The sequence below is a fragment of the Chinchilla lanigera genome, unplaced genomic scaffold (assembly GCF_000276665.1).
Source record: "Chinchilla lanigera isolate Chin_1 unplaced genomic scaffold, ChiLan1.0 scaffold00076, whole genome shotgun sequence".
NCBI lineage: Eukaryota > Metazoa > Chordata > Mammalia > Rodentia > Chinchillidae > Chinchilla > Chinchilla lanigera.
In genome coordinates, this window is record NW_004955477.1 from 3,910,077 (window position 1) to 3,935,377 (window position 25,301).

At 40.0% G+C, this 25,301-nt stretch overlaps 1 protein-coding gene, 1 long non-coding RNA gene and 1 pseudogene across 2 annotated transcripts in view; 1 reads left to right on the plus strand and 2 right to left on the minus strand.

The window, feature by feature from the left end:
• Positions 1–3,337: 3,337 nt before the first annotated feature.
• Positions 3,338–6,311, minus strand: LOC102011539 (annotated as a pseudogene).
• Positions 6,312–7,560: 1,249 nt separating this feature from the next.
• Adam12 (ADAM metallopeptidase domain 12) overlaps positions 7,561–25,301 on the minus strand; it is a gene marked incomplete in the record, with an annotated part of 345,893 nt that continues 328,152 nt past the window's right edge. Inside the window, 2 exon segments of the mRNA XM_005402080.2 lie at positions 7,561–12,628; positions 14,724–14,854. Coding sequence (XP_005402137.2) covers positions 12,568–12,628; positions 14,724–14,854 — 192 coding nt within the window.
• On the plus strand, positions 7,813–24,841 carry LOC106146404. Its single transcript, XR_001230828.1, has 5 exons — positions 7,813–7,895; positions 12,783–12,935; positions 16,550–16,613; positions 17,101–17,253; positions 24,695–24,841. It is a non-coding gene; the product is annotated as an uncharacterized LOC106146404 (long non-coding RNA).

Genomic DNA, 25,301 nt, shown 5'->3' on the forward strand with positions numbered 1-25,301 from the left:
TTAGCTCTGATTCCCATATCATCAGAAGTACAGATCTGACTTAGCAAATAGATACAGAGTTGTTTGGATTTCTATAGATGTTTAAAGATGGAGTAACTTCTGATAACTCTGAGTATTAGTTAATCTCTTTCAAGTCTTGGACTGAAAGTTTCAGGGCATGGAAATAAAGAACAATGGGCAAAATACTATCCTGTGATTGCCCAGTGGTGAAGAATATTGATGAATTAAATTGGTGACCTGGAAAATCAACTCAAATTGAGCAAAGTCCATGTCTCCAAGAAGACATTAGTAGATTTGTTCTGGTTTGTCACTGAAGTGTGATAGAGGGAAAGCAAGGCTTCAATTGTAGGAATGCATTTGTTCCTGCCCCTGCTCTTGGATAGTTGAAAAGGAACTTCCTGGAAGGAAGAATCTCAGTCATTATGATAATTCCTTTCTATAGCATCACTTGTTTCCTTGTGTTTTGGAGCCATGCCCATGAGGTCCAAAGGCTTAGCCATGGGCCTCAGTGGGACAGTGAAACCACACTTGCTGTGCATGGTAGCAACAACCATATCCTTTCGTATGGCTTATGATGAGCTGGAGTCATGCTTTGGATCCAGTAAAATTATGGTTGAAAATAGGTTGATCTTGCTGAAAGAGGAGTGGGATCCAGAATAAGGCAGGTCTGTGCCATGAACATTGAAATACTGGAATAACGGAAATGCAGGCTCTCTGGGCTTCAGACACGAAGCCAGTTATTTGGCATAAGTTTCATCTTCCTCTGTAGCACAGGAGCCACTCTGCAGAGGACAGAACCGGAGCCTAGACATGTCTGCTAGTGGTGAACAGATGATGTCAACTGACATCTGTGTTCCTGGCAGATGCTCACTTGACGCTTCTGAAGACTGGGAAGGATTTAGGAGCCCAAAGGGGCATTGCCCTCATATTCCCAAATGTAATGACTTTATATTGAGGGTGACTTATTTACTTGATCAGGGGAACTATTTCTACATTTAATGAGCCACGTGACCTTAGGAAATGCGCTTGATGTCTCTGAAATGGGGTTTGATTATTTCTAAATCAGGAATAAAAACACCGGCCCCTGTTTAACCTTCTAGACCAAAAGACAAAATGTGCATTAAAGCATGTTTGAAACTGAAAGTATTTCATAATACCAGGTGATTATTATTATTATTCAAATATAATGGAGCTTGTTGCCCATAGGTTATTTGCCTGAGGAAGACTTATGTAGCACTGGAAATTCTTATACGTGTAGACAACCTGCTAGTCTCTTGTTTTTTTGTTCTGATGTACTAAGCTGGAGATCATCTTTGAATAAGTCTTCTGTAACAGAATGTCTGTGTATGCACATTCCTGCATTCTCATTCTCTCTCTTACACACATGCACGCATGCACATGTGTACACACACATAACACATTGTAGTATCATTGTACGTAGATTGGCTAGGTTTTCACTGGAAGATGCAACATTTACATTTTCTTATTTTACAATATTTCTTTTAGAACACTAAATTGAGAATTCAGTACAGAGCAGATCATTGGGAAATGACTATTTTATTATTAGGTGTATTCTATTTTAGAGAAGGGTTAGGGTTAGGGAACATTTCAGATTAGGTTTATATAATGGGTCTAGTCACGTTGTACTTACCATCAGTCTCCTCCCTAAAATTAATATTAAACTCAGGGGTGTTTGTATATGTATTATACTATCTGATTCTAGAAAGGATTGAAAGTGCATATAAATATACATAAAGGTAAGCAAAATTGGCACTACTTTAAAAAACAGGTGAGGAAAGTTAGGCAAGAGAACATAAGACATAGTTCACATGGGACCAAGGGAAGGAAAAGTTCAGTCGACTGTTCTAGTCTCTTTTTTTCATTTGAAAACAATGAAGATGAAAATGCACTGGGGGCAGAGCCTCTTGGGGCCTCTCAGTAGAGTGTCATGGATCTTCTCGCCACACAGATGGTAGTTAACCTAACATAGCCCAATAAATCGATCGACTAGTACTGAGTCGAGAAGGGCTACTAGCTAAGTAGAGGAGTTCAGGCAAGTAAATAGGCAACTATGTATTAGTCTGTGATACATAATACTCAGGAGAAGCAGCTTGACTGCAACAGCTTTTTGTCTGCACTACAGGTAGATGTGGTGGATGCCTGCTCAGGGTGGACCCCACTCATGCGAGTCTCTGCAGTGTCAGGAAGCCAGAAGGTGGCCTCGCTCCTCATCGAGGCTGGGGCCAACGTGAATGTGAAGGACAAAGATGGAAAGACACCGCTCATGGTATGCCCTTCTCCCAAAAGTCAGAGCTTTTCTACCTTTAGGCATTCTCTTGAGGTGCCAGCCACATATGTAGGAGCCCTGGGTTTTGGTTGCGTATGTGTTCCCTATCAGCCTGTTAATAAAAGCATGAGCATATCAGTATAGTTTTATCTTTTTTGAGATGGGGTCTTGTTATGTTGTTCAGGCTGGCTTTAAATCCCTGAACTCAAGTGATTCCCTTATCAGCTTCCCCAGTAGTTGGGATTATAGGCATGCACCACTACACGAGCACTATTATAACATTTTTGTTGTCTTTTACAGTTTCTTTAATGATTAGCACCCTCAGTCCCTAAGGCCATTGTAGGATCAAACATATTTGTTAAAACCATCTGTGATGGTCTGGCCTGGCCTTTTCTATGCTGCTTCAACATGGAGCAAGGGAGGTGACATTTACCTTCTAATTGCTACCACCAATCGAATGAGCAGGGCACAGACCTGTCATGAGCAGCCTCAGTGGCCTGGCCAGGTCTGTCTTTGTGTGGTGCTGCTGGTGGATTCCCTGTGCCTGGTGTGTGCCAGGTGCATCCTGTCTGCTGCCTGTGCCCCTATGGGAGGGGGAAAGGGTGGCAGCAGCTCACACTGTGCTGTTTTGTTTTTCAGGTGGCTGTGCTAAATAATCATGAACAGTTAGTTGAATTACTACTTGATAAAGGGGCAGATGCAAGTATAAAAAATGAGGTAAAATCACTCAACCTTTATAAAAATTCTCTTGGAGGAGGAGGAAAAAGAAATACAATATTATAATACATAATTATAATTTTTGTTGTTTCCTCTTTCAGTTTGGCAAAGGCGTGGTAGAAATGGCCAGAGTTTTTGACAGACAGGTGGGGATGTCCTTTCTGCCTATCAAGATTAATTTGTAGTGTTTTCAGAATCCCAAAACACCCCATCAAAACCTTGGAGGACATTCACCTGCTTGGTTTGTTTTTCTAGAATGTGCTCTCCCTGTTAGAAGAAAGGAGAAAAAAGCAGCTGCCAAAGAAGTCTTCTGTCCACTGATCAGAGCACCACCCGTCTACAGAATCCAAGCAAAGCAAAGCAAAACATGACCGTTGAACACAGATATAAGAAATTCCATGTCTTTGAGGGTTACACATTTATTTATTTAGTTGAAGATTCACAGTGACTTTTTGTAACAGACAACGGTTCCCACGTTGAAATACATCTTTTTACCTAAGTGCGTGTGCTTATGTGCTTGCATCATTGGATGTCTATAGAACAGGGATGTTTTCTTGCACTTTTGCCTTTAGAGTTAGACATGAAACAAAACATTAATGCACCAGAGCTACACAAACACGCATGGGTCTCCCACTCCTGGCTCCTGCCCCCCAGCTGTCCTCTGGGCCGCCCCAGGCTGTTGGCATTCTTTCCTCCATGTGCTTCCTATTATCCTTCCTCCCCCACCTGAAGGCCTTCCAGGCCGCGCTGTCAGGCTGCTGTTGCCTCCCGCAGTGGTGCTCCCCCTAAAAGCCCAGGAGTTTTCTCTTCAGCTCTTGGCCTCACATCAAAGCTCAAATACATATCTCAAGTCTCTGGTCGTGGTCTGCTAGCTGTGTCTGGCTGGGGGGTCAGTCTTCCTAGAACAGCCCTGTCCATGCATGTGTTTGCATATACTCATGCCCTGACAATGAAAGACTCAGTCTGCTGGTGGCTTGATGACCTCACCATAGAGTATTCAATTCTGTCTTCAGACAGAGTGGAAAAGTTTTGGAAACTGATCATGCAATTCATAGACAAGTAGGGGTTAACCACAACCATGTCTGCTGGTTGGGACCTTAAAAAGACACAAATGTGGTGAAGCTTTAACTTGGGAAACACACTTAAAAATCAACAAAAACGTTAGCTAGCAGACCACATGCATTTTGTGTCTCAAGAGAGAAACCTGGCCTGTGAGTGAAGCAGCTACAAAGAGCTGCATGTGAGTGGAATTTTCTCCATCAGGTAAGGTCAATTAAAAGGTAATTAAAGCTCCAAAACTTTAGGGGAGCACCCAGAGAAAACAATCAATTTTATTGATGTTAGTAATCTTTAGCTTTATTTCATATAGAATACACACCTTAGCAATTAGATCTGTGAGCCATATATAGCCTGTTTGTGGAGATTTCAGTTCTATCCTGTTTATAGAGATAGTGTGTTACCTTCTGTGCAAATGCACCCCTCTTTATAATTTGCTAGGCTTTTAAAATCTAAAAATGAGAGCATATGAACAACTCTGCCAAGGCCCCTCATTCTTTTTGTGATTGGTGGTGTCATTCACCTTAATTTTATATCTGTCTTTGTATAGTATATCCCTTAACACCTTCTATGGGGGGAGTGTGCACCCGATTCTTTTATTATTATACAATCTTTTATTTTTAAAGTTTCTTTTCATAGAATACATTTTCTTATTAGCAATTCCCCCATAGTGGGAAAATAATGTATTATATACAGTTTTATATTTATGCATAGATTATTTTAGGACAAGTAAAACACACTTGAGAATTCTGTTTGGAATCTGTAATATTCCAATACAGCTGCAAGGAAGACCTCTTCCCTAATGGATCTCTAGATGCAGAGATTCTTCATGCTTTCCTTCCTAGGATTTAGAGATCTGTAATGGCAGCTATCAGCATCTCTTAATTTTAAAGTTTCTCTAGGACATAAAATAATCATCATTAGCTGTTACCAACTGAACAGAGAGAGAAGTTTCTGAAAATTAAATACTGATTTTTTAGTCTTTACTCATGAATTAACAATCCTTCCTTTTGTGTATTGTTCCTAGGAAAAATACAAAATTGTGATTATGTATTGATCGTAATAAAACTGAGTTTTCTTTAAGAGCCTGATAAAAATGCAAAGCAAAAGCTCATAAGTAATGTTTAGTTATCTTGAGTCTTGTGAGCTGGGAGAAAATCCTATTAACTTACCAAAATTACAGAACTTGGTCTCACTATTTCTTGGGTATAATTTCTCTCAAACCTTTTCCTCAAAATTACATTCTGAAAATAACCATGTGATAAAGAGAAGGTTTGTCCTCTATGGACTTATCTGTTATTTCTTCCTTATTGTGAGCTGAATATCATGAAAGAGCAGAGGCAAGGAGGCATACATTCAATTCTTAAGGTATTAAGTCAAAAAGATCAGAGCTTCCATAGCATGGCAACAGCTTTGCAAATGCCCACACTATGACAGTCGAAGTAACAAAGCCCAGCAAAGGGTAAGGCCGAGAGCGCCAAAAGGCCTGCCTTGGCAGCTTTCTGCCGTGCATCCCCCATGAACATAGTAACAACTTGTCCAAGGCCCCAGTGACTATAAAGAGTCACAGCTGCTGCCAGGGAGTAGTCCATTGCAGAGCAAGGATTCAAGTATGTAGCTGGAAGTAGGCTCAGGAGCAAAACACTGGTAACTCTTTTGCTAGCCCAGTGGAGAAATGCAGCCTTTAAACCAGAATGATGGCTGGGTGACAGGTGAATATTCTGTGCTCCAAGCTACCCTGGGGCAAGTCAGTCTTGTAGAAACACTGCAACATGAACAGGTCGCAACACTGGAGTTTGAAGGAACAGAGCTCGGCCTCCTCGGACACTGCAGAAGATATTCAGCCTCAAGACAAAACCACCATCTTGCTTTTGAAGGCTCGAGGTCGTCTGCCAACCCAGAAGCAGTGATCCTCATTCTTTACTGTTCTTACCAGGTTTGGTAATGTTGTCCACCCTCTGGGCAATATTGAACTATCCTTATATTCCTGAGATAATCTCCTTGGGTTGTGGTGAATTGCTGCATTCTATATGCTTTATTGCTGCGTCGCTATATTTGCCCTTTATGCTTAAGACTAGCAAGTGGTTTAATTCTATTTCAGTTTTCTTTACGAGCAACAACTTATGGTTTTATTTGTTCTATTTTCTAATTACACTTTTTATTTGTACAAATTTATTTCTTCTATTTTTCCATAGGCTTATTTTCTTGTTCCTTTTATAACTTTTCTGTTGATATTATTAAATTTACTCATCTCCTTCTGTTTTGTTTAGTAATAGATGTGCTTAGGGCGATGAATTTCCCCTTCAGCGGTTCTTTAGTTGAATTACTATGCGCTTTTTTCTAAACCTTTCAGATCTAAAGATTCCACTAGGGGTACTTGCTAAATACAGATTTCTTGGGCTCGTCTCAGACTCTGAATGGGAATGTCCATGGAAAAGGCATGGCAATGGATTTTAACAGGTATCCAAGGTAAGTTCTTATAATTCAAGGAGTTTTGAGTACAGCCGTAATGTGTGTTATTTGCAGTGCTTTAATTGCTATTTTCTAGATAATCTGTAATTCATCTTTGACTATAGAATCATTACATTTCTAGGACACAGAATTATTTTTTTAAAAAAGTTTCTCCCTTCCCCCTCTCTCTGCACCCTTCTCCTTTCAAGGTATTTTGAAAGAAGACTTGTATGTTTGGAGTGTCTCATTTGATATATATCTACTTCACCTATCTTAATAACTATTTGAAATCAGCTGTATACTGACCTTTTGCCTATTTTGTCACAAGTGGAAAATGGCAAGGATAAGGACCTCTTTATTCTTGTTACCATTTTGAATATATATGAGTATATATATGAATGTATATATATAGATGAATATGTATGTATGTTTTTTATTTCCTGCAGCTTCTTGACGAAGTTGGGAGCTATTTTTAAAAATTCAAAAATATAAAAATATTAAGAATAGATTATGACCTTTAGATTTTCAGTTCCTACTCATCTGATGTCTCTGCCATTGCTTACCTTGTAAACTTATCTCCTACATAAATAAGGTGAGTTTAAAAATTTTTGATAATTATGAATTTATGTTGCTGAAAAAAGTATCAAGTGTCCCTGATACTCTCATCAATGGTATGTATGAACAGGCATTTTCTTCCCTCCCATGTCCCCTCCCCAGCTGGCCCCTGAGAATTAACAATATGTATGTTGCTTGCTGCCCCTCCCCATTGCTTATTTTCTTGTGCTCCAAAATTGTTTCATACATTTATAAATGAATATGAATATGTATTTTTTTTAAAGTTATTTCAATTTTTATTTATTTATTTATTTATTTATTTATTTTGGTTTTGGTTTTTCTCCGGTACCGGGAACCGAACTCACGACCTTGCTCTTGCCAGGCAGGCGCTTTTGCCGCTGAGCTAAATCTCCAGCCCTGAATATGCATTTTTTACATGAGGGCTTCGTCTCCATTTTTGTAACATTTTCAGTAATAAATAAGACACTGTTATGTTTATCTGTTTACCATTTATTGGGTATAATATTCTTAACAATGACTTTTTCTACTGAAATAGCAGGTTGTATTTACCTGTAGATCCCCAATATGAGAAATGTGTACAAAAGTAACAGAATGTAACATAAAAAGTTATGTGAAAAAATTAGCAAACCAAAGCATTATAAATGGATGAAGCACTGCAGAATGACTGTGCTGGTTTATGTAGCCGTAACTTCAATCTGTACTGTGCTAAACAGCCTGTAACCAAGTGAAAGAGTTGCATTGACAATTGGCACACACGTTCAGACCTCAGGCTGCCCGACCACCTACCAATTTGACTTGACAGAAGGAGGTAAGGGAACTATTAGTTCTGCTTCTACTTGTCCTAAAAGTCTTGGCCATCTATTGCCTAGAGAGTTTTATCTTTCTCATTTGTTTTTCCTATCACTGCCCTATGAAGATACCTACTTATTATAGGCCACAAATGTAAAATGGTTTGCAACTTTTTTGTACAACTAAAATGATCATGTATCATATATTCTTCTGTCTGGATTTAAATGTGCTAAGTTAAGGACTAAAAGGCTATTTTCTAGGAGAATTACAGGGAATATAGAGCATGCTTTTAAGACAATATGGGAAATCAGGGTGGAATTAGAAGGCATGTAACCCCAAGGAGCCAAATGACTTTAAATCAAGAGTTCTTTTGACTGTTCCATTTTCTGACTACCACTATCCACTATTAACTATTTTAACCATTTCATATGTAGTATTTTTCTTGTGTTTTTAATATGAAACAAGATTATAATGGCTGGATTATAAACTGCTGCTACTTTCCCAAAAGTAAAGCGGGGAGGATATTCTCTGCAACAGCCAGGGAAATGGTACTTTCCTATATGAATAGATGGCTGTAGGAAGTATTTTGTTTCTCAGAAATAGTTCTGTGCATGGGGCTCACAAATCTTTCTTGGAAGGTTGTTTCTCGATTGGAGTTTTCAAATATGTTTAAAAACAATAGATGTCAATAGTAACTTGAGAGTGAGTCAAGACAATTTTGCAAGCATAGCTAAATTGAGTTTTCTATGGCCAACTTCGCTAATTAGAACAAGGCATTAGATGGGAAGTCACTGTGGTCAGTATGCCTGCGGAGGGACTTGGGGGAATTCAAGGCTGGAGGGTGCTGGAAAGGTTGCTCTGTGCTGTGACCCTGGAGAAGGTAGGCTTTGAGTGTCCAGTAGGTGGACCTGCAGGATAGCCACATACTGTAGTAGTCACCATGTTGGCTGACTTGAAGTACTGACAAAAGTAGATAAGAGATTTGATTATTGGAGACTGGAGAGGCATCAGCATTGGGTTTAGCTTCCATAAGGCACTTGCGTCTGGTGACCAGGAAAGGTAAAGGTAAAGGGCCATTTTTGCCCCTGGCTTACTGTGTCCAGAAGATGTGTATGGGCCTGCTGATACATCATGGGGAGTAGTTGTGGCAGCATTGTGCTGACTTCTAGCATGGTTCGGGATGGGAAAAGGTGGTACCTGCGATGACTCCTACCAGCCACTTGCTGTGTATGAAACTTCCAGCCTGAAAATCACATCTCTGGGTTAGTGCTGGTTTGGGGAGACTTGTAGGAGGGTTGTAACTTTAACCTGGTCACTAGTATATAGCTGGGACCATTTTGAGAGCAGTGAGGAAGCATCTGTAGACTAAGTCTGCCCTAGCTTTCTCTAGGACATCTAGGGCAGTCATACCTAGCCAAACTTAAAGATGAAATGAGCCTCGTGAGAAAAACCAGCAAGAGGTCCGAGTGTATTAGGAAGATCTGGCCCAGCTGCCCAGGCATTTTGCCCTCTCAGGGACTTGTTGGCTCAGAGTGCTTAGTAAACATCATTTGAGAGGTGGCAGGAGGATACTCAGGCATTCTTGTTGGCCCAGCATCAGGCTCTTTTTAGCACCATAGGGGATCACAGGTCCTAAGAGTATTCTGACACAGATCGGAGTTTTAGCAGTTTTAGGGGATGCATTGATGTGTTGTATTGATTTGTCAGAGAACAATGGCCTAAATTTCAGCCTGAGAATTCCTAATAAAGTTAAGAAGGCATAAAAATGTCCCCTTGGAGACTAGTTCAGAAGTCTTTATTCTCATATAGTTTATTTTGTTGCTGTTGTGGTTTTTGTGATGTCATCCCACATGTGTAAGCTGGAAAATTCACACTGGGTAGTGTAACCTCTGCATGCATATTTCGACAATGGAAAATGTTACACCTTGTTTCTCTTGGTTGCTACACATCTGATTCCATGTGTTAGGAAAACAAACTGTTAAAAACATTTCAGGATATACACTTTTAATGGAATGCCTGGAAGATTAGCCATATACTTTCTTACAAAGTGGGGTCATATAACCTGCAGCTATTCCTAGATGTACAAAGGAAAGTGAGTAACCTCCAGGCCTCCTTTGTGTCTAGGCACTGAACTTCCTCAGTGATAGTCTTATAAAACTCACATCAACTCTGTTATGCCTACAAAGCTTTTCAAAAATATGAAAGAATAATCAGATCACCATTGAAATGTAACTCTTAATTTTTGTTTCCATCCTTTATGAATATAATAAAAAGGGAGAAAAATATCTTCCTCCAAAAAACAACTACCATCCTGGTTATTGGCTCCTAAGTTACATTAAAATGGAAGTTATTGCTATATATGTTTTATTTGATAAATATTGCTTCTTGGAAGTACTCTTTTAATATCTGTGTATTATAAGGGAATATTAGGTTTAAATATGCTCTTATTCAGAAATAAACTGCATGGCTCTATAAAAGCTATTAAGTATTGTAGAGATAAGAATATGTCACCAGCCACAGCCCCTAAGTGGCCATTGATGACATGACATAGGATCACAGTTTTAACCTCCTTTAATATCAAACTTTTCCTGGTTCTTTAAAAGCACAGGTCTTGTAGTTAAGAAGAGCAAAAAAGTCCATTCATATTCTTCCTCTAACTCACAATAGAAGGAGCTAAGATGTCAGATCTAAGGATTTGGGCATCTAGAAAGATAATGCCCACGTAATGCACCATAAAAAACTGTAAACCTTTTCAATATTATATGTTTTGGCCTTAATACAATTGCCAAATGTAATATCAGTTACAGTAATTCTGTATGTATCTCATCAGCAGTAATATCATCTACCATGGCTTTACATTTTTAAGAAAATAATTGTATAATAAACAGATGTATAAGAGTTGGAATGTATTAGAACTGGGTTCCCTTTTGTGTGTGTTTGTGACATAGATTTATTTATCTACAGTTATGAATACTATGTTGCCTGGATATAGTGGGGAGCATGGGCAAAGTTAAATGCAGTTTTGTTTTTTGGAAGGCAAACCAAGATTCTTGGTATGTATTTTTCTTTCTGCTTCAAGGCATAGGAAAACCATTGCAATGACTCCTAAAGTCTTATCATAAAACACTCAGAGTGAATTATAGAACTATTATCAATTGACTTCTAATATGAAAACTAACTATATATGACCTAACCAGAAGACAGGGAGAGGCAGGATGGCATTTTGCATTATCTGAGCATTTTTATATTTTTCATGCCACTGGATTCAGGCGTCTTGAAGATCTTCTTGTGGAAATGCCTCCTAGTCAGATACTGGCAGACTAAAATGTTGAGGGGGCCACTTGCCCATTTCAGGAATATGTAAGATCAGGCAAATGATTTCCTTTTCACATTCTGTGATGCTCAACAGGTAGGCTGCAAGTGTTAAGGCTTCATACTATGTTAGAAACATCTTTTAAAGATTCCTGAAGTCTAACTGAGAAAATAAAATGTGCTACAGAGAATTTAAGGTTTCTTTGTCCAATATATACTGATCAGTAGAGCAGACTTAGGCTATACCAGGAGAATAGCATTTCATTTTGTTTTAGTTTCTGCAAGCATATGGATTCTCATTTTTAATAAGTTGAACCTTTCAGTAAAAGGAGATTTTTATCTAAACAATCGATTGACTAGATCTGGTTACTACTTTACATCTGAAAATCATTATGGTCCCATGGAAAGCCTCATCTGTCTGTCTGAACACAAGGTCATTGTATTATAGTTGAGAAGATAATGTGGTAATTTGCTTAGCTCCAAACAGTACTGGGAGATGGAGGTTTGCAGTGGCTTCCTTGTGGAAACACCACCATTCCCAATCTAAATAATGTGTTAAATGCCAGCACTCTGAAAAAAACAGCCAGTAAAAGAAGTTCTTAATGTTTCTATGTCTATGTAGCAAAACCGTGAGCAAAACTACAGATCTCTTCTTTGTCTGCTGTCCAAATGTGCTCATGGCTGGTCAGCTCCAGGTCAAGTTTCTGCCTGGCCTGGCATTCCAGTCTCTATCTTGGTTGGGGCCACACCTCAAAGTTCCTGACTGCAACCCAGGTTCTCTCCAAAGCATCCTGGCCAGAAACCAGATCCTTCTCTTTTGTCCTGGGGGCCTGTCAGCTTGCCAGGGCCCAGGACCTCCCTGAAGGCCAAGCACAGCCTGGACTTCAGCCCCTAGTTCTGGCCCAAGTTAGAAATTCCACAAAATCACTCAAGGTGTTCTACCTGGGCTCTTTCGAATTGTGTCAGGTACCGTAACCACAGCTGAGGGCAGCTGGGTGACTGTTTCCCAATAAAGCCTTGATCAGAAAGTAAACATCTTGTCCAGAATCCCATCAAGCAGGATATTTCAAGTTCACTAAAATATTAAAAGCACAAGCCTTCCTTCCATGGAAAACTCAGTGATGGTAAAAATGCCTACTACAGCGCACTGCACTGTAATAAACATTCTGCATAAATAATAATTTACAAGTTCCTGAGCAAGTATACAGAGCACCATAGCACAGCACAGCACCGACGGCAGTAGCTCAAAGTTCTTGAAATAATGGTTTTTTAAATTTAAAAAGTTCTAAAAATTGGTACAAAAAAATCACTCCAACTGGAGTTGAAAGATAGTGCAAACTTCTGTCTTCACTGTTGAAAAAAAGGCGTCAACTTGCTTCTCACTTAATGTAGGCGGTGTGCGTGGATCTGGGCACTTGGTGTGGATATTTAGGAGCAGGTCTGAAGTAAGAGCAATCGAGAGAAAAGAAAACAAAATTGTATTTAGAGATCTTGAGTGTTACTTCTGTGGATATTAAAGCCTTGGATGGCATAAGTCTTTTTCCTACAAGCTATTAGGTTAGATCTGAATGGAGACCACTCTTATTTTTGCCAGGGGTTGCAAATGATATCAAGAACCTTGCTCAGGGCTGCAGAATTCCCAGTGGTTTACAATGGATGGTTGATCACCAGAGAAGCCCGCACCAAAGCTATTTCTCCCATCTACCAGCTGATTCTGGAAGAGCATGGTCCAACAGAAAAAAATGATGTGAGTCACTTAGGTAATTTTAGGTTTTCCAATAGCCACTTGAAAAAGTGAGACATATATGAAATTAATTTTGGTAATACATTTCATTTAACCCAATGCATTTAGAGTATTATTCCAACATGTCATCAGTGTGAAAATGAATAAGACAGTTGGCATTTCAGGGGTTCTAAGTCTTCAAAGTCGAGTGTGTATTTACATTGATAGCAGATTTTGATTTATTTATTTATTTATTTTGGTACTGGGAATGGAACTCAGGACCTTGCACTTGCCAGGCAGGAACTTATGCCACTGAGCTACATCCCTGGGCCAATTTTTTATTTTTTTACCAGTGGCTACTGGGTAGCAGAGCTGTTGATAACCACAGCAGAGCAGGCTATGTGTGATCCTTCTAAAATAAACAGGTAGAGAGGAGCTGATTACTATGGTGAGGTAGAGGTGAGATAGGCCACTGCTTAAGGGCATTTAAAAAAGGAACCAGCCCCTTAACATGCTCATGTAAAGTAGTGTTTTCCCCCTCCAAATAAAGAGAGGGGGGAAAAAAAGCAACTCTAAAATCAACATGCAAACCACAATGAAATAATTAGGATGCTATGCAATTTTTTCCGTATTTCTGCAGTTGGGAATTAAACCATTGGACTGACCCTTTGACTGCCTTTATCTGTGAGATTTATTAGGCAGCTATTTCTTTCATAGGCCAGACATTCTTCCCAGAGCCTGTAATCACTGGTGTGTGTCTTCCCCCTCTGAGATATGAATTACTGTGCACAGGGCCTGGCCAATAGTCAGTACCTTTGGTTCCTTTGAGCTCATAAAGTGAGCATCCTGCCATGTGAGTCAGAAGAGAGTTTGGGCTGTGGGTTTCACAGCCTTCTGGGGGAGGAGGGCCTGACTGGTCTCATCTGCCAATTTTCATGGTGTAAATACTCCTACAGGGTGTGATTCCAAGGTACCACCAGTATGTCCCCAAACATGGAAGTGACATGAGCAGTACCATGATGCTGAACTCCACCACCTGGATAATAGATATCTGCAAACTCAGTGCCACAAATAATTATAGCAAAAGGTAGTACAAAACAAAACAAAAAAATAGAAGTGATGTTTGAGCACTTATTATCTTGGTTTTTTATATAGCTTAAGTTTATAGAATTTAGTCTTTAATACAGTATTTAGCTAGGTTTAACACACTGTTTGCAAAATTTCTGGAAATTTAATATCTCTCACCAACCACTGTGAACCACCAGTTCCACCATGGCATTGGGCTAACCTCCATGCATACATAGGATTCAGGCTGTCTTCCTAGTCCCCTAGGAGAAAGTGTACAGACAACCCCAGCAGGAGCAAGCCTTTAAGGGCAATTCTGTTGCATAGAGAAGCCCCTAATCTCCTGCTTTAAGCTGCTGCTTCTGCTTTACCTGTCATTTACCCACAAACCTGACCTATGTCTCAGGATCCCAGGGTCTGGGGAGACTTGGTCTTGGTGAGAGTTTTGGAAGTGGGTATCTAACCATCATGCGATCACACTGTTTTTCTTCTTAGTGCCTTTGTGAGACAAGGCCAGGGCCATATCAGCAGCCACAGCTTTCCCAGCTATGCCATCTAGTTCTACCTCATCTTGAGCCAGTTGCTTAGGCATTCTGGGCCCTTGCTGAGAGCTAGGCGGTAACGCTTGCAGCTGTGGCTCCTGTTGCTGCTTTTGATTATGTTTCTATTTCCTGTTGTCCCCAGTCATAGGAACACAAGGCATAACCTAGCCCACTACCCCAAAGCCACTAGAGAGAGGAGACCCACCTAATGGGTGCTGGGCGAAACCCAGGCTCCTGCTGTCCCGGTGTCTTCACTGCAGCATTAGAAAGCCGAGTTGTCCTGTTCAAAGGATTGGCAGGCAGAGGCTTCTGAGGAGGGTTTGGCTTATGAATCCCCTGCAATAAACATAAAATTATGCATGATTCCTTAGCTTCATAACCAGGCATCAACACTTCCATCAGAGTTCCTGAAAAGCAATATTTGAAGAACGGTAAATTGCTGCACGGTATAGGCTCATTTACTGATAATCCCCGTCACTGTATGAGGTGGAGGAGTGACCTTTGTTAACCTAATTGCCCAAATTTTCTCTGACATTTAGAGATTTATTCATAAATGCATATAAAACAATCATGAATCTGCCAATCCCATAGTGTTCATGGGCTTTGGAGTTCGTATTGGAGATCTGTGCTAATACTACCTAAGGGATGTAAACTTTCCTCTGCCTTTACATGGCTTTTCAATTTATAAAGACCTAAAATGAGAAGCTGGTAAAATATTTTAAGCATTACACTAATTACTCCATTTCTCTGTTATCATATGAAAGAACTGGCCAAGCTGTGGTGGACTGGTGAATATGGATGGCCAGTGTTCCAAAGTCTGGTCTAGATTATCTGGCATGATCTGCTGAAGTTCTTTCACCTGAATACTTCCTATAATTAGTTCAAAGAATTGACCCAGTGGTTTGAAAGACAAGTCAAGCCTGCAGAAGCTGGGTGGAAGTGTGTCATTGGCCAGGAGGCAGGGAAGATGTCAGCCAAAGGAGGTGGAAGAGCTTGAACTTGGGGGCTATTCTATGCTGGGTTTTATCCAAAGACCAGTGTTTTGGGACTTGTCAAGTCAGTTGACCTCTTTGAATCTCAATTTCTTCTGGAAAATACAAGCAAACAAGACCTATCTCATAGCTTTATTATGAAGATTAAATAAAATAATGCACAGGAAGTTTCTAGCACATATGTAATGTTTATCAGTAATGTCAGCATTCCCTCAATTTTTTAATAGAAATAAAAAGCAACAGAAATAGTGCAGGTGCAAAATCATAAGGCACCTCTTTCTATGGGGCTTACTTTCTTGGTTGCCAATGAGAGACAGCAAGTCAGTAAATATGTGACACAGTTGTCTGCTGGTGTCCAGGGTGAGTCTGGGTGCCAAGCCACCTTCTGCTCTAAGTTTTGGAGACTAGAAGACTCATAGACACACAGGTGTGTAGGAACTGGTGCTGGAACCTCCAGAGAGACAGAAGGTTACAGATATTAAATGATTGAATGCAATATCATAGCCCAGCACACAGTAGGGCATTCCTGTGAGCTCAGCTACCCAGGAAACTGAGGCAAGAGAATCAGTTGAGCCCAGGAATTCATGACTAAGCCTGGGTAGCAGAGGGAACCCTATCTCAAAAAGCAGCAAGAAAAATCACATCATCACAGGACTCAGTATTCCATACATCTAGAAACACTTGAAAATTATTTTAAAACATTTGAGTTGAATTTCTAAGTTCTTATTGCTGGAGTTCAGTGGAAATACCACCAGGTAACCTAGCTCTGCAAAACATAGGAGCCACCACAGAAGTCTGTAAACCACAGCTGTGTGGGAAATGAACCAAGTGACAACAGGTAGATTCAGTTAGGAAACAGGCACTGAACAAGAGACAGACTCTCAAGTGACATTTCTCTATTAAAGGAAATACTAACCGACTGTAGATTATAGAATAAATTCATCAATGAGGAATAGACTGTATAATGTGCTTGAGGGCATGGGTTGTGTGTTTTCTAGTTCCTGAGCATGAGGAGATGAGGTTGGTTTTCTTTCCTTAGGGGCTAACCAGGGACTGAGACAGTGACATTCTCAGCGCAGGACCTGCCACATAGTCACCAACAAGTGAGTGTCACCCACTGCCGCTACTCTGCAACTATAATGGACTGAGTAAATTTACCTTCTACAAGCACCATCACCCTTCCAACAATCTTTGGGTAATAAACTAAGGCAACAAATCAAGCTCCATTTCCTGTAACAGAAAGGCATGAGCAAGATAGCAGTGTGTAATGTAAAAATGAATGCATGTACTCATAAAATTGAAAGACTTTGGAGATTAAATAATTCATTACTAAGTGATACCAGTTTTGCTGCTAAGTATGACTAAGTACCTAGTCTTGGCAATAAAGATAATGTCAGGTTTTCACTGCAACACTAGAGAAAAAATGAGGTATATATTAGAGACTAGTGCAATATATTTGGATTTATCATGGAAACGGAGAGCGTAATTAGGCTGGCAATTCATTCTAGTTTCCCTGGGATAGCCCCAATTTATGCATATGGTCCTGTTTAATTATTAATTACATTCTCTGATGTGTCTCCTGCTTTGCAGGATAAATGATATGGTCACCATAGTGATAAAAGCCCAAACAGCTGAGATGCTGACCGAGAGTACTACTTCAAACCTGGGGACAGCACATTCCCTCTCACCAGGAACAGGACATGGCTTGTATGGAAACAAATCTCATACAAACATTGTGCCCAGGTGAGATGCTCACTTCTGGCCAGGCTTCATGGGACAAGACTGCATGAACTGTGGGGTTGGTCTAGGGAGATGCTTCCTCACTTTTCAGGTGTCAGAAGCCCATCTACATGCGCTTTGACTCTGGTGAAAGGGGCAGAATTTCCATAGTGCCTTTTCGTGTTGCTTTTCTTGCTATGTTTGCAAAACCCAAACCTGGGCTTTCCCAGAGGAATCCAGCCTGGCCACCAAGATTCATCTGTATGGAGCTAAGAAAGGACTCATGCTCAATAAGTATTTCTTCAGATCTATTTTCATTTCAACAAGGAAACAAGGGAAACAAAGACTTCAAACCTCATTGTTCTTCCCTCTCCACTTCTTCCAGGTCCTGGAGAAGAATCTAGGTATGCTCTTAAGTTTTTAGCATGTCCCACTCCTCCACTTTCTGCTCATGATCTAGCAAGAGGCTCATATTTCAAATTTTTTAGAGACATCTAAATGTAACCCTTTGCCTTGACCATTGTCGTGAGGAATTCTCGACTGTTATCAGCTTCCACATGATAAGAGGAAACATGTCCTGCCGTCCAGAGAGATCTCTGCAGAGAGACTGGATGTCATTACCAGAAAATGCCAGAGATGTCACACAGGGCTTGGGGCAGCATGAACGCATCTTGCTACCCACATTTAGCCTATCTATGGCTAAAAATATTATGGGAATTATGGTTATAGAGCAGAAGACTATAAATGTTATAAATTACAATTGTGTAGGCATTCTAGAACTGACTGATGTGAACTGGTCATTCTTCCACATCCAGGAAGGTGGCAGCCTGGGTTATTGTAACTTAGCTTTTCTCTGAAAACCACTGCAATTGTATTTTAATTTTTTCTTAAAAGCACGTAATAACTATAAGCTACTACGCAATTGAGATATTATTGGGCCAAAATCTAAGCTAAAGCAGCAGCCTGGGGAGGTACAATAACTGTTGTTGAGGTTTTCCAACTTGCCAGCTAGAAAATATAGTCAGATTCCTACTTTATTTTATGCTCTGAAATAAATAGCAAGTGAATCAAATGTATAAATATGAAAAAGTCATGAAAGTATAAGAAATTAAAAATATGCCTGCTGTGTGGTCAAGCTGTTCTAAATATGACAACAGAAACTGCAAAGATGAAAAGGCAGCTCACAAAAAAATGGTCTTAAACTTGTATAAAGATGCCTCATCTTACTTATAGGGAGGAAAATGTACACCTATCAGATTGGTGAGGATAAATCTCTGAACACATTTTGTTGGTGAAGAGCTGGGAATAGAAATTGAGACAACTTCTTCAGCGGCTGTTCCACCCAATCTATCCCATTTCTAAGTGCACATGGCCTCTGCACAGCAATTGAGCTTTTAGTATTTATCCTACAGACATGTTGGGCAGAAACAAGATTTGTGACTTCAAATATCTTGGGCCTGTTTGAAGTCACAAACTACTGGAAATAATCTATATGGCCATCAGCAGAGCACAGATTACATCATGAATCTGCCTCTATAATGAAACACTATGCATTTGCGAAAAGAACAAGGCAGAAGCATATACAACCAACACAGTATAATCAAAGGGGAAACAAGGAGGTGATGTGCTGCCATTTAACTTCAAACCAAAGACATAAGATGAGACAAGAGTGACAGCAGTGTTATGATTGCTGAAGTTGGCTAGATAGGAATTCCACTATACGCTTCTCTCATTATTAGTGTTTGAAAATTTCCATAATCCCTCCTTGTGGAAAGACAGAGGTAGAGCAGAGACTTTTCCTGTATCCTAGACTATGTTTTATGGAAGGCCAGTAACAGTGTTTGCTTCTGGGAAGTGGGCCTGCTGACTGGTGGGAAGGAGACTAATTGTTCTCCACAGAGCAGCTCCATTACAGCCTTGTTACCTATTAACAAATATGGAGGGTAAGATATTAGGCACCCATTTTCCATGTACAATCTGCATGTTTATAGTACAGAAATGAGTTGTCTCACTCTAACATGTACTCTTCTGACCCATGTGGTTGGCTGAAATCTATAGAGTCTAGCAATCTGGTAATTCAAATCCTTGCTCATTAGAAAAGCCAATATGTAACAGGAAAAGAAAACCCACTCATCAATATGTTCTTCTGTGAAAATAAGATAAAATACAAGAGATCTATGTATAGTGATGGCGAACCTTTTAGAGATGACTGCCCAAACAACAACCCAAAGCTACTTATTTATCACAAAGTGCCAGCACTGCAGTTCAACCTGAATACTGAGGTTTAGTTTAGGAAAAAAACAACTTATACAGTAACATCTTTTTTTTTTTAAAGAAAAAACAACACACATGGTATAGGTTTGCCACCACTGCTCCAGAGAGAAAGACGGTTGCTTCCACTGTAGTGCCTAACTTTAGGTTGGTTGATGGGTTTGTCACATGAATAATTAGCAAGTGACATGCAACCAAGGAAAGTAGTTAGTTTATGAAGTATTGGGCAAGGAGAAGTTAACGAGTCTAAGACCATGGTAGCTACACTTTAGATTTAAGGATGAATAGATTGATATTTTTATTAATCTTTGACTCATTGACTGATGGGATGATAGGACTGAGATTTTATTCCTAAGATCCACATCAGCATATTTCCTACATGTTTACTTGTGTTCAACAGGCTGGAGTTCAGTGTGCCTGAAAAAAATAGCCCCATCTGGGCCTGCTGAACGGGAAAGAGCAGGTGTACAGGCAGCAAGTAGGTGAGGGACTTTGTGGGAGGACAAGGAAGAGCTCAAGAAAGAGGTGGCCTTGGAGAAAGGCATTGGGCATACTGCAGAACTTTGGAAAGCAGGAGAAAGCCCTGCAAACTTGCTGCCCAGCATCTTTTCTCTGTTATTAGCCTGTGATTTTCCTAAGGGAATGAAAGCTTTTATAAAGATCAGTTCTCCTGTATTTTATCTTATTTTCCCAGAAGAACATATTGATGAATGGATTTCCTTTTCCTGTTACATATTGGCATTTCTAATGAGCAAGGACCTAAATCATCAGATTGCTAGACCCTGTAGATTTCAGCCAACCACAAAGGTCAGAAGAGTACATGTTCATTCCAAGCTAATTTATTGCATGAAAGGATAGTTTAGAAGTGTAGTCCCAGCCTCAGTGAACTGGGCAGTACTTAATCATCCTAACATCATCGTTTGTTTTGCTCATATTTGGACCTAGCAAAGCACTGATGAATAGCACTTTTATTACAAGTAACAGCCTCAGTGAATCACTCATTGCTGTTTTCTGAAGAATTTGGACTTCATTTAACACCACAACCACCTCCTAAGCTAGTCAAGTGAATCTCCATTGTCCTGCTGTCTTTTCCTGGAACAGTGACGGTGAACGTTAGAGCTTTCGATGATAACGAACAGCTGGCCATGCTATGCATGCCATAGTTTCATCACCGCTGTCCTAGAAGATCCTGGCCCACACTGGTCAGTCTCATTTTTATAAAATAGTATGTTGTGCACAATCGAGACCCAAGTGGGGGATGCCAACTAGAAGACTGTGTCTGACGAAACACGGGAGGGGAAATCTCCCCTCTGCAGGGTGTGTGGTGTCACTCCCACTGAGGAAGCTGCAGACTTGCACATTACCGCTTCGAGTGCTGCGGTGATTCCAACACTGGCCTGTGCCCATGAAGGGACAGGAGTAGGGAAGGAACGGTGCTTAAAATACCACACATATGTACTAATTCCCCCAAATGAATGTAATTATGTATCACAAATGTACTAATAAAAAAACCAGTAAGGGTCACAAATGAAATTAAAGAGGAGATTAGATAGTTTCTACAATCAAACAATAATGTCATTGTGACATACTGGAACCTATGGGACACAATGAAAACAGTCCTAAAAGGGAAGTTTATAGCAGCAAATTTCCACATTAGAACATGCTCAAATAAATAACTTAATGATACCACTCAAGGTCTTAGAAAAATAAGAACAAAAGGAAGAAAATTATAACGATTAGGGCAGAAATTAATGATATGGAGACTGAAAAACAATACAAAGATTCAAGGAGTCAAAGAGTTGGTTGTTTGAAAGAGTGAACAAAACAGACAAACCCTTTTGTCAATTTTATTTAAAAAAGAAAAGACCCAAAGCCATGAAATTAGAAATGAAAAAGGTGAAATCACAATGGGTTCTACCCCAATCCAGAAGGTTATTGGTAATTACTTTGAGAATCTGTATTTAATAAAATGGAAAACTCAGAAGAAATGGATAAATTCCTAGATATGTATGAACTACCAAAGCTGAACCAAGAAGATACAAAAATTTTAAATAAACCAATATCATAAAGTAAAATTGAAGAAGTAATAAAAAAAAAACCCCTACAAACTAAGAAAAACGCAGGCCAAAAAATAATGGTATTGAAAATTGAACTCAGGGTCTTGTGCATGCTAGGCAAGCACTCTGCCACCGAGCTACATCCCTAACATGGCCAGGGATATAGCTCAGTAGTGCAGTACCTGCCTGGCAAGCAGAAGATCCTGAGTTCGATTCCTAGTACAAAAAAAAAAAAAAAAAAAAAGAAAGAAAGAAAAAGCAAAACCCAGGTCCTGACAGATTCACTGCTGAATTCTATAAGAACTTTAGATAAGATCTAACACCAATACTCCTCCAACTCTTTAATAAACTCAAAAGGAAAGCAGCCTTCCCAAAATCACTCCTGGAAGTATTACTCCGATTCCAAAACCGTAGAAGGATCCAACCAAAAGAGGTAACTACAGACCAATCTCTATGAACATGGATGCAAAAGTCCTCATTAAGATACTGGCAAACACAATGCAGCAAATCATCAAGAAGATTATACACCACGACCAATTAGGATTCATTCCAGGGATGCAGAGAAGATGGTTCAATATATGCAAATCAATAAATTCAATTCATCACATACATTGAAGAAAGGGCGAAAACCTCAATAGATGCAGAAAAAGCATTTCACAAAATTTGTCATTCATTCATGATGAAAACCCACAAGAAAATAGGAATAGAATGCCCTTACCTTAATCTTGTAAAGCCATCTATAACAAACCAATTGCCAATATTATACTTAATGGAGAGAAACTGACAGTTTTCCCTCAAGGAACAAAACAAAGATACCCACTATCACCATTTTTGTCCAACATAGTTCTTAAAAATACTAGCTGGAGCAATGAGACAAGAGAAAGAAATAAAAGAAATATACATAGGGAAAGAAGTTAAATTATCATTAGCTGCAGATGACATAATTCTCTGCATAGAAGACCCCAAAAACTCCTCCAAAAGACTCCTAGAACTAACAACCAAATTCACTTGTGTAACAGGACATGAAGTCAACACTCAAAAATCAATCCTGTACACCAATAACAAGTTCACCGAAAGGGAAATTAGGGACAATGCCTGTGATGATAGCATCAAGAAAAATGAAACAGGAATTAACCTAACCACAGAAATGAAAGACCTCTATGGTGAAAACTATAGTACTTTGAAAAGGGAAATGGAGGAGGATATCAGAAAAAGGAAAGATATCCCCTGTTCCTGGATAGGAAGAACCAATATACTTAAAATGGTCATACTTCCAAAAGTGTTATTGGTATTTTTATCAGGACTGCATTAAATCCATATAACATTTATTACAGAAAAGGAGAAAAACATTCCTCTGGAACCAGAAGAGACCTAGAACAGCAATAGCAATTCTGGGTAGCAATGACAAGGCAGGGGACATCACAATCCCAGACCTCAATTTATACTACAAAACTAGAGTCATAAAAACAGTATGATAGTGGCAAAAAAACAAAAACAAAAACGACTTGTGGATCAGTGAAACAGAATAGAAGATACAGGAGCAACTCCAGGTATGCTCTGCTATGTTATCTTTAACAAAGGGGCCAAATCCCTTCACTGGAGGAAAGCTAGCCTCTTTAACAAATGGTGCTGGGAAAACTGGCTATCTACATGCCCAAGTTTGAACTTAGATCCATATCTCTCATCATGCATTAAATTAAAATAAAAATGGATCCAAGATCTCTACATCAGAACAGAATCTTCTGGAAGACAAAATAGGTGAACTTATTAAGACATAGGTATAGGCAAAGACTTTCTGAATAAAACCCTGGTTGTGCAAGAAATAATACCAAGAATCAACAAATGGGGTCACACTAAAAAGCTTTTGCACAGCGAAGGAAACCAAGTGCAGAGACAATGTACAGAGTGGGGAAAAAAATGTCCAGCTACTCCGCAGACAGAGGACTAATATCCAGACTATATAAAGGTCTCCAAAAATTAAAACTCCCAAATTTAAAGACCTAATTTAAAAAAATGGATATTTGAAGAAATACAACGAGTACATGAAACAATGTTCATTATCATTGGCCAAAAGGGAAATGCTAATTTAAAAAAATTAAGATTTCATCTTACCCCTGAAAGAATGGCTACCATTAAGAAATCAACGAATAACAAATGCTGGTGAGGCATAACCCTACATTATAGCCATCGATCAGCAGAAGCAGTTCAAATGCTGCTTTGTGGGTCAAAGGTTTAGAAAAGTAATTAGAGAAATTGGAAGTGTGTGGCATTTACCTGCATCCCACTGGTTAGAACAGCCTGCCCTGCCTGAGGGGGAATTGAGGGGGCCACTCATTGTCCCTTTAGGATCCTGTGTGGCACCTCGGGGTCTGACAGCAGAAAATTATGTTTTGATCTGCTGCTGTTTAATGTGAGCTTCTCTAGGCAAACTTTTCTGTAAGCTGAAAAATTTACCTTAGATGTAACGTTGAGCCTGTTTTTGTTTAAACTTTAATAATCAGAACCAAAAGGGTTTTAGCTGAGTATATCCTGGAACTCTAGGAAGCATCCAGAATGCCTCAGCCCTCCGCTCCTTTCCCATCTTTAGGGATACAGTCACACACTGGCACTTGGCAGTTAGAAATGGCCTCCTAAGTGGCCTCATTTTCTATCGTTTTGAGGAGCCCATTTATTTTTCTAAATTTAGCAACTTGAGCTCCTCTCTTGAAGGACAATAGGACACTTGGTCCATGGCCAGCCCTTCCTGAAGATCTTGGTGGCCTGTGTCCCTCTATGGTCCACCTTCTCCAGCTACCCTGTCCTCTTTCAGTAGCTCAGTGCTGCTGGCAGGGTGCTGTCCTCTGCACTTGGCTTGGACATTCATTCTCCAATAAAATGGAGGCTGACACTAGGCTGCCATGGCTCAAACTCTGCTGACGGGTCTAGGATGTGGCTAGGGAATTGGCCTGCAGAAGAGGAAACGGAAAAACTGTATACCAAGTGCCATTTCTCCTAGAGGGCCTGTCCGCAGTGTCTCTAGGTCTCCCTCCCTCTCAGCTCCCTGAACAGCCCCCATTTCTTCCCAAAATACAAGTCAGTGAATTTCACAGAGAGTGAGTTCAAGAGGGGGTGACTGTTTTCTCTATTGTGTTTCCCAGTGTTCCTGCTTGCCCTGCAGCCTAACGCCTCATGGTCACAGCTCTAGCTGCTGCTTCCTGGGAAGACTGCTTTCAGAATTCTGCTGTTATGGTTTAGATCTGAAATGTCCCCTAGTGGTCTCATGTGTTCAGAGGTGGGGCTTTTGGAAGATGATTGGATGAAGGGAGTACTGCTCTCATCAGTGGATTCATCCTTGGGTGAGTTCTAGTGCTGCTAGGAGGTGGGACCTGATTGGAAGCCAGTCAGGGGATGTGACTGGAAGGGTGGATTTTGGTCCTGGTTTTCCCTGCTCCCTCTGCTTCCTGGCTACTATGGGACAAGCAGCTTTTTTTCTGCCAGGAAGAAAGCCCTTCTCCCATGCTTTTCTGCCTTGGAATCGGCCAACCTTCGACTGAACTCCCAGGAAACTGTAAGCCAAATAAATTATCTTCCTTTAAGTTGTAGGTATTGGGTATTGTGTCTCAGCTAGAAGAAAACTGACTAGCACTCTGCTTAAGATATGTGCTTGCTGTGCCTTTTTGTACTTTCTCAATTTGGTGCATATACAGTGGACCCTCGGAAATTATGTTGATGGAAATTATGTTCCTAGAGCACTTGTAAATTGTA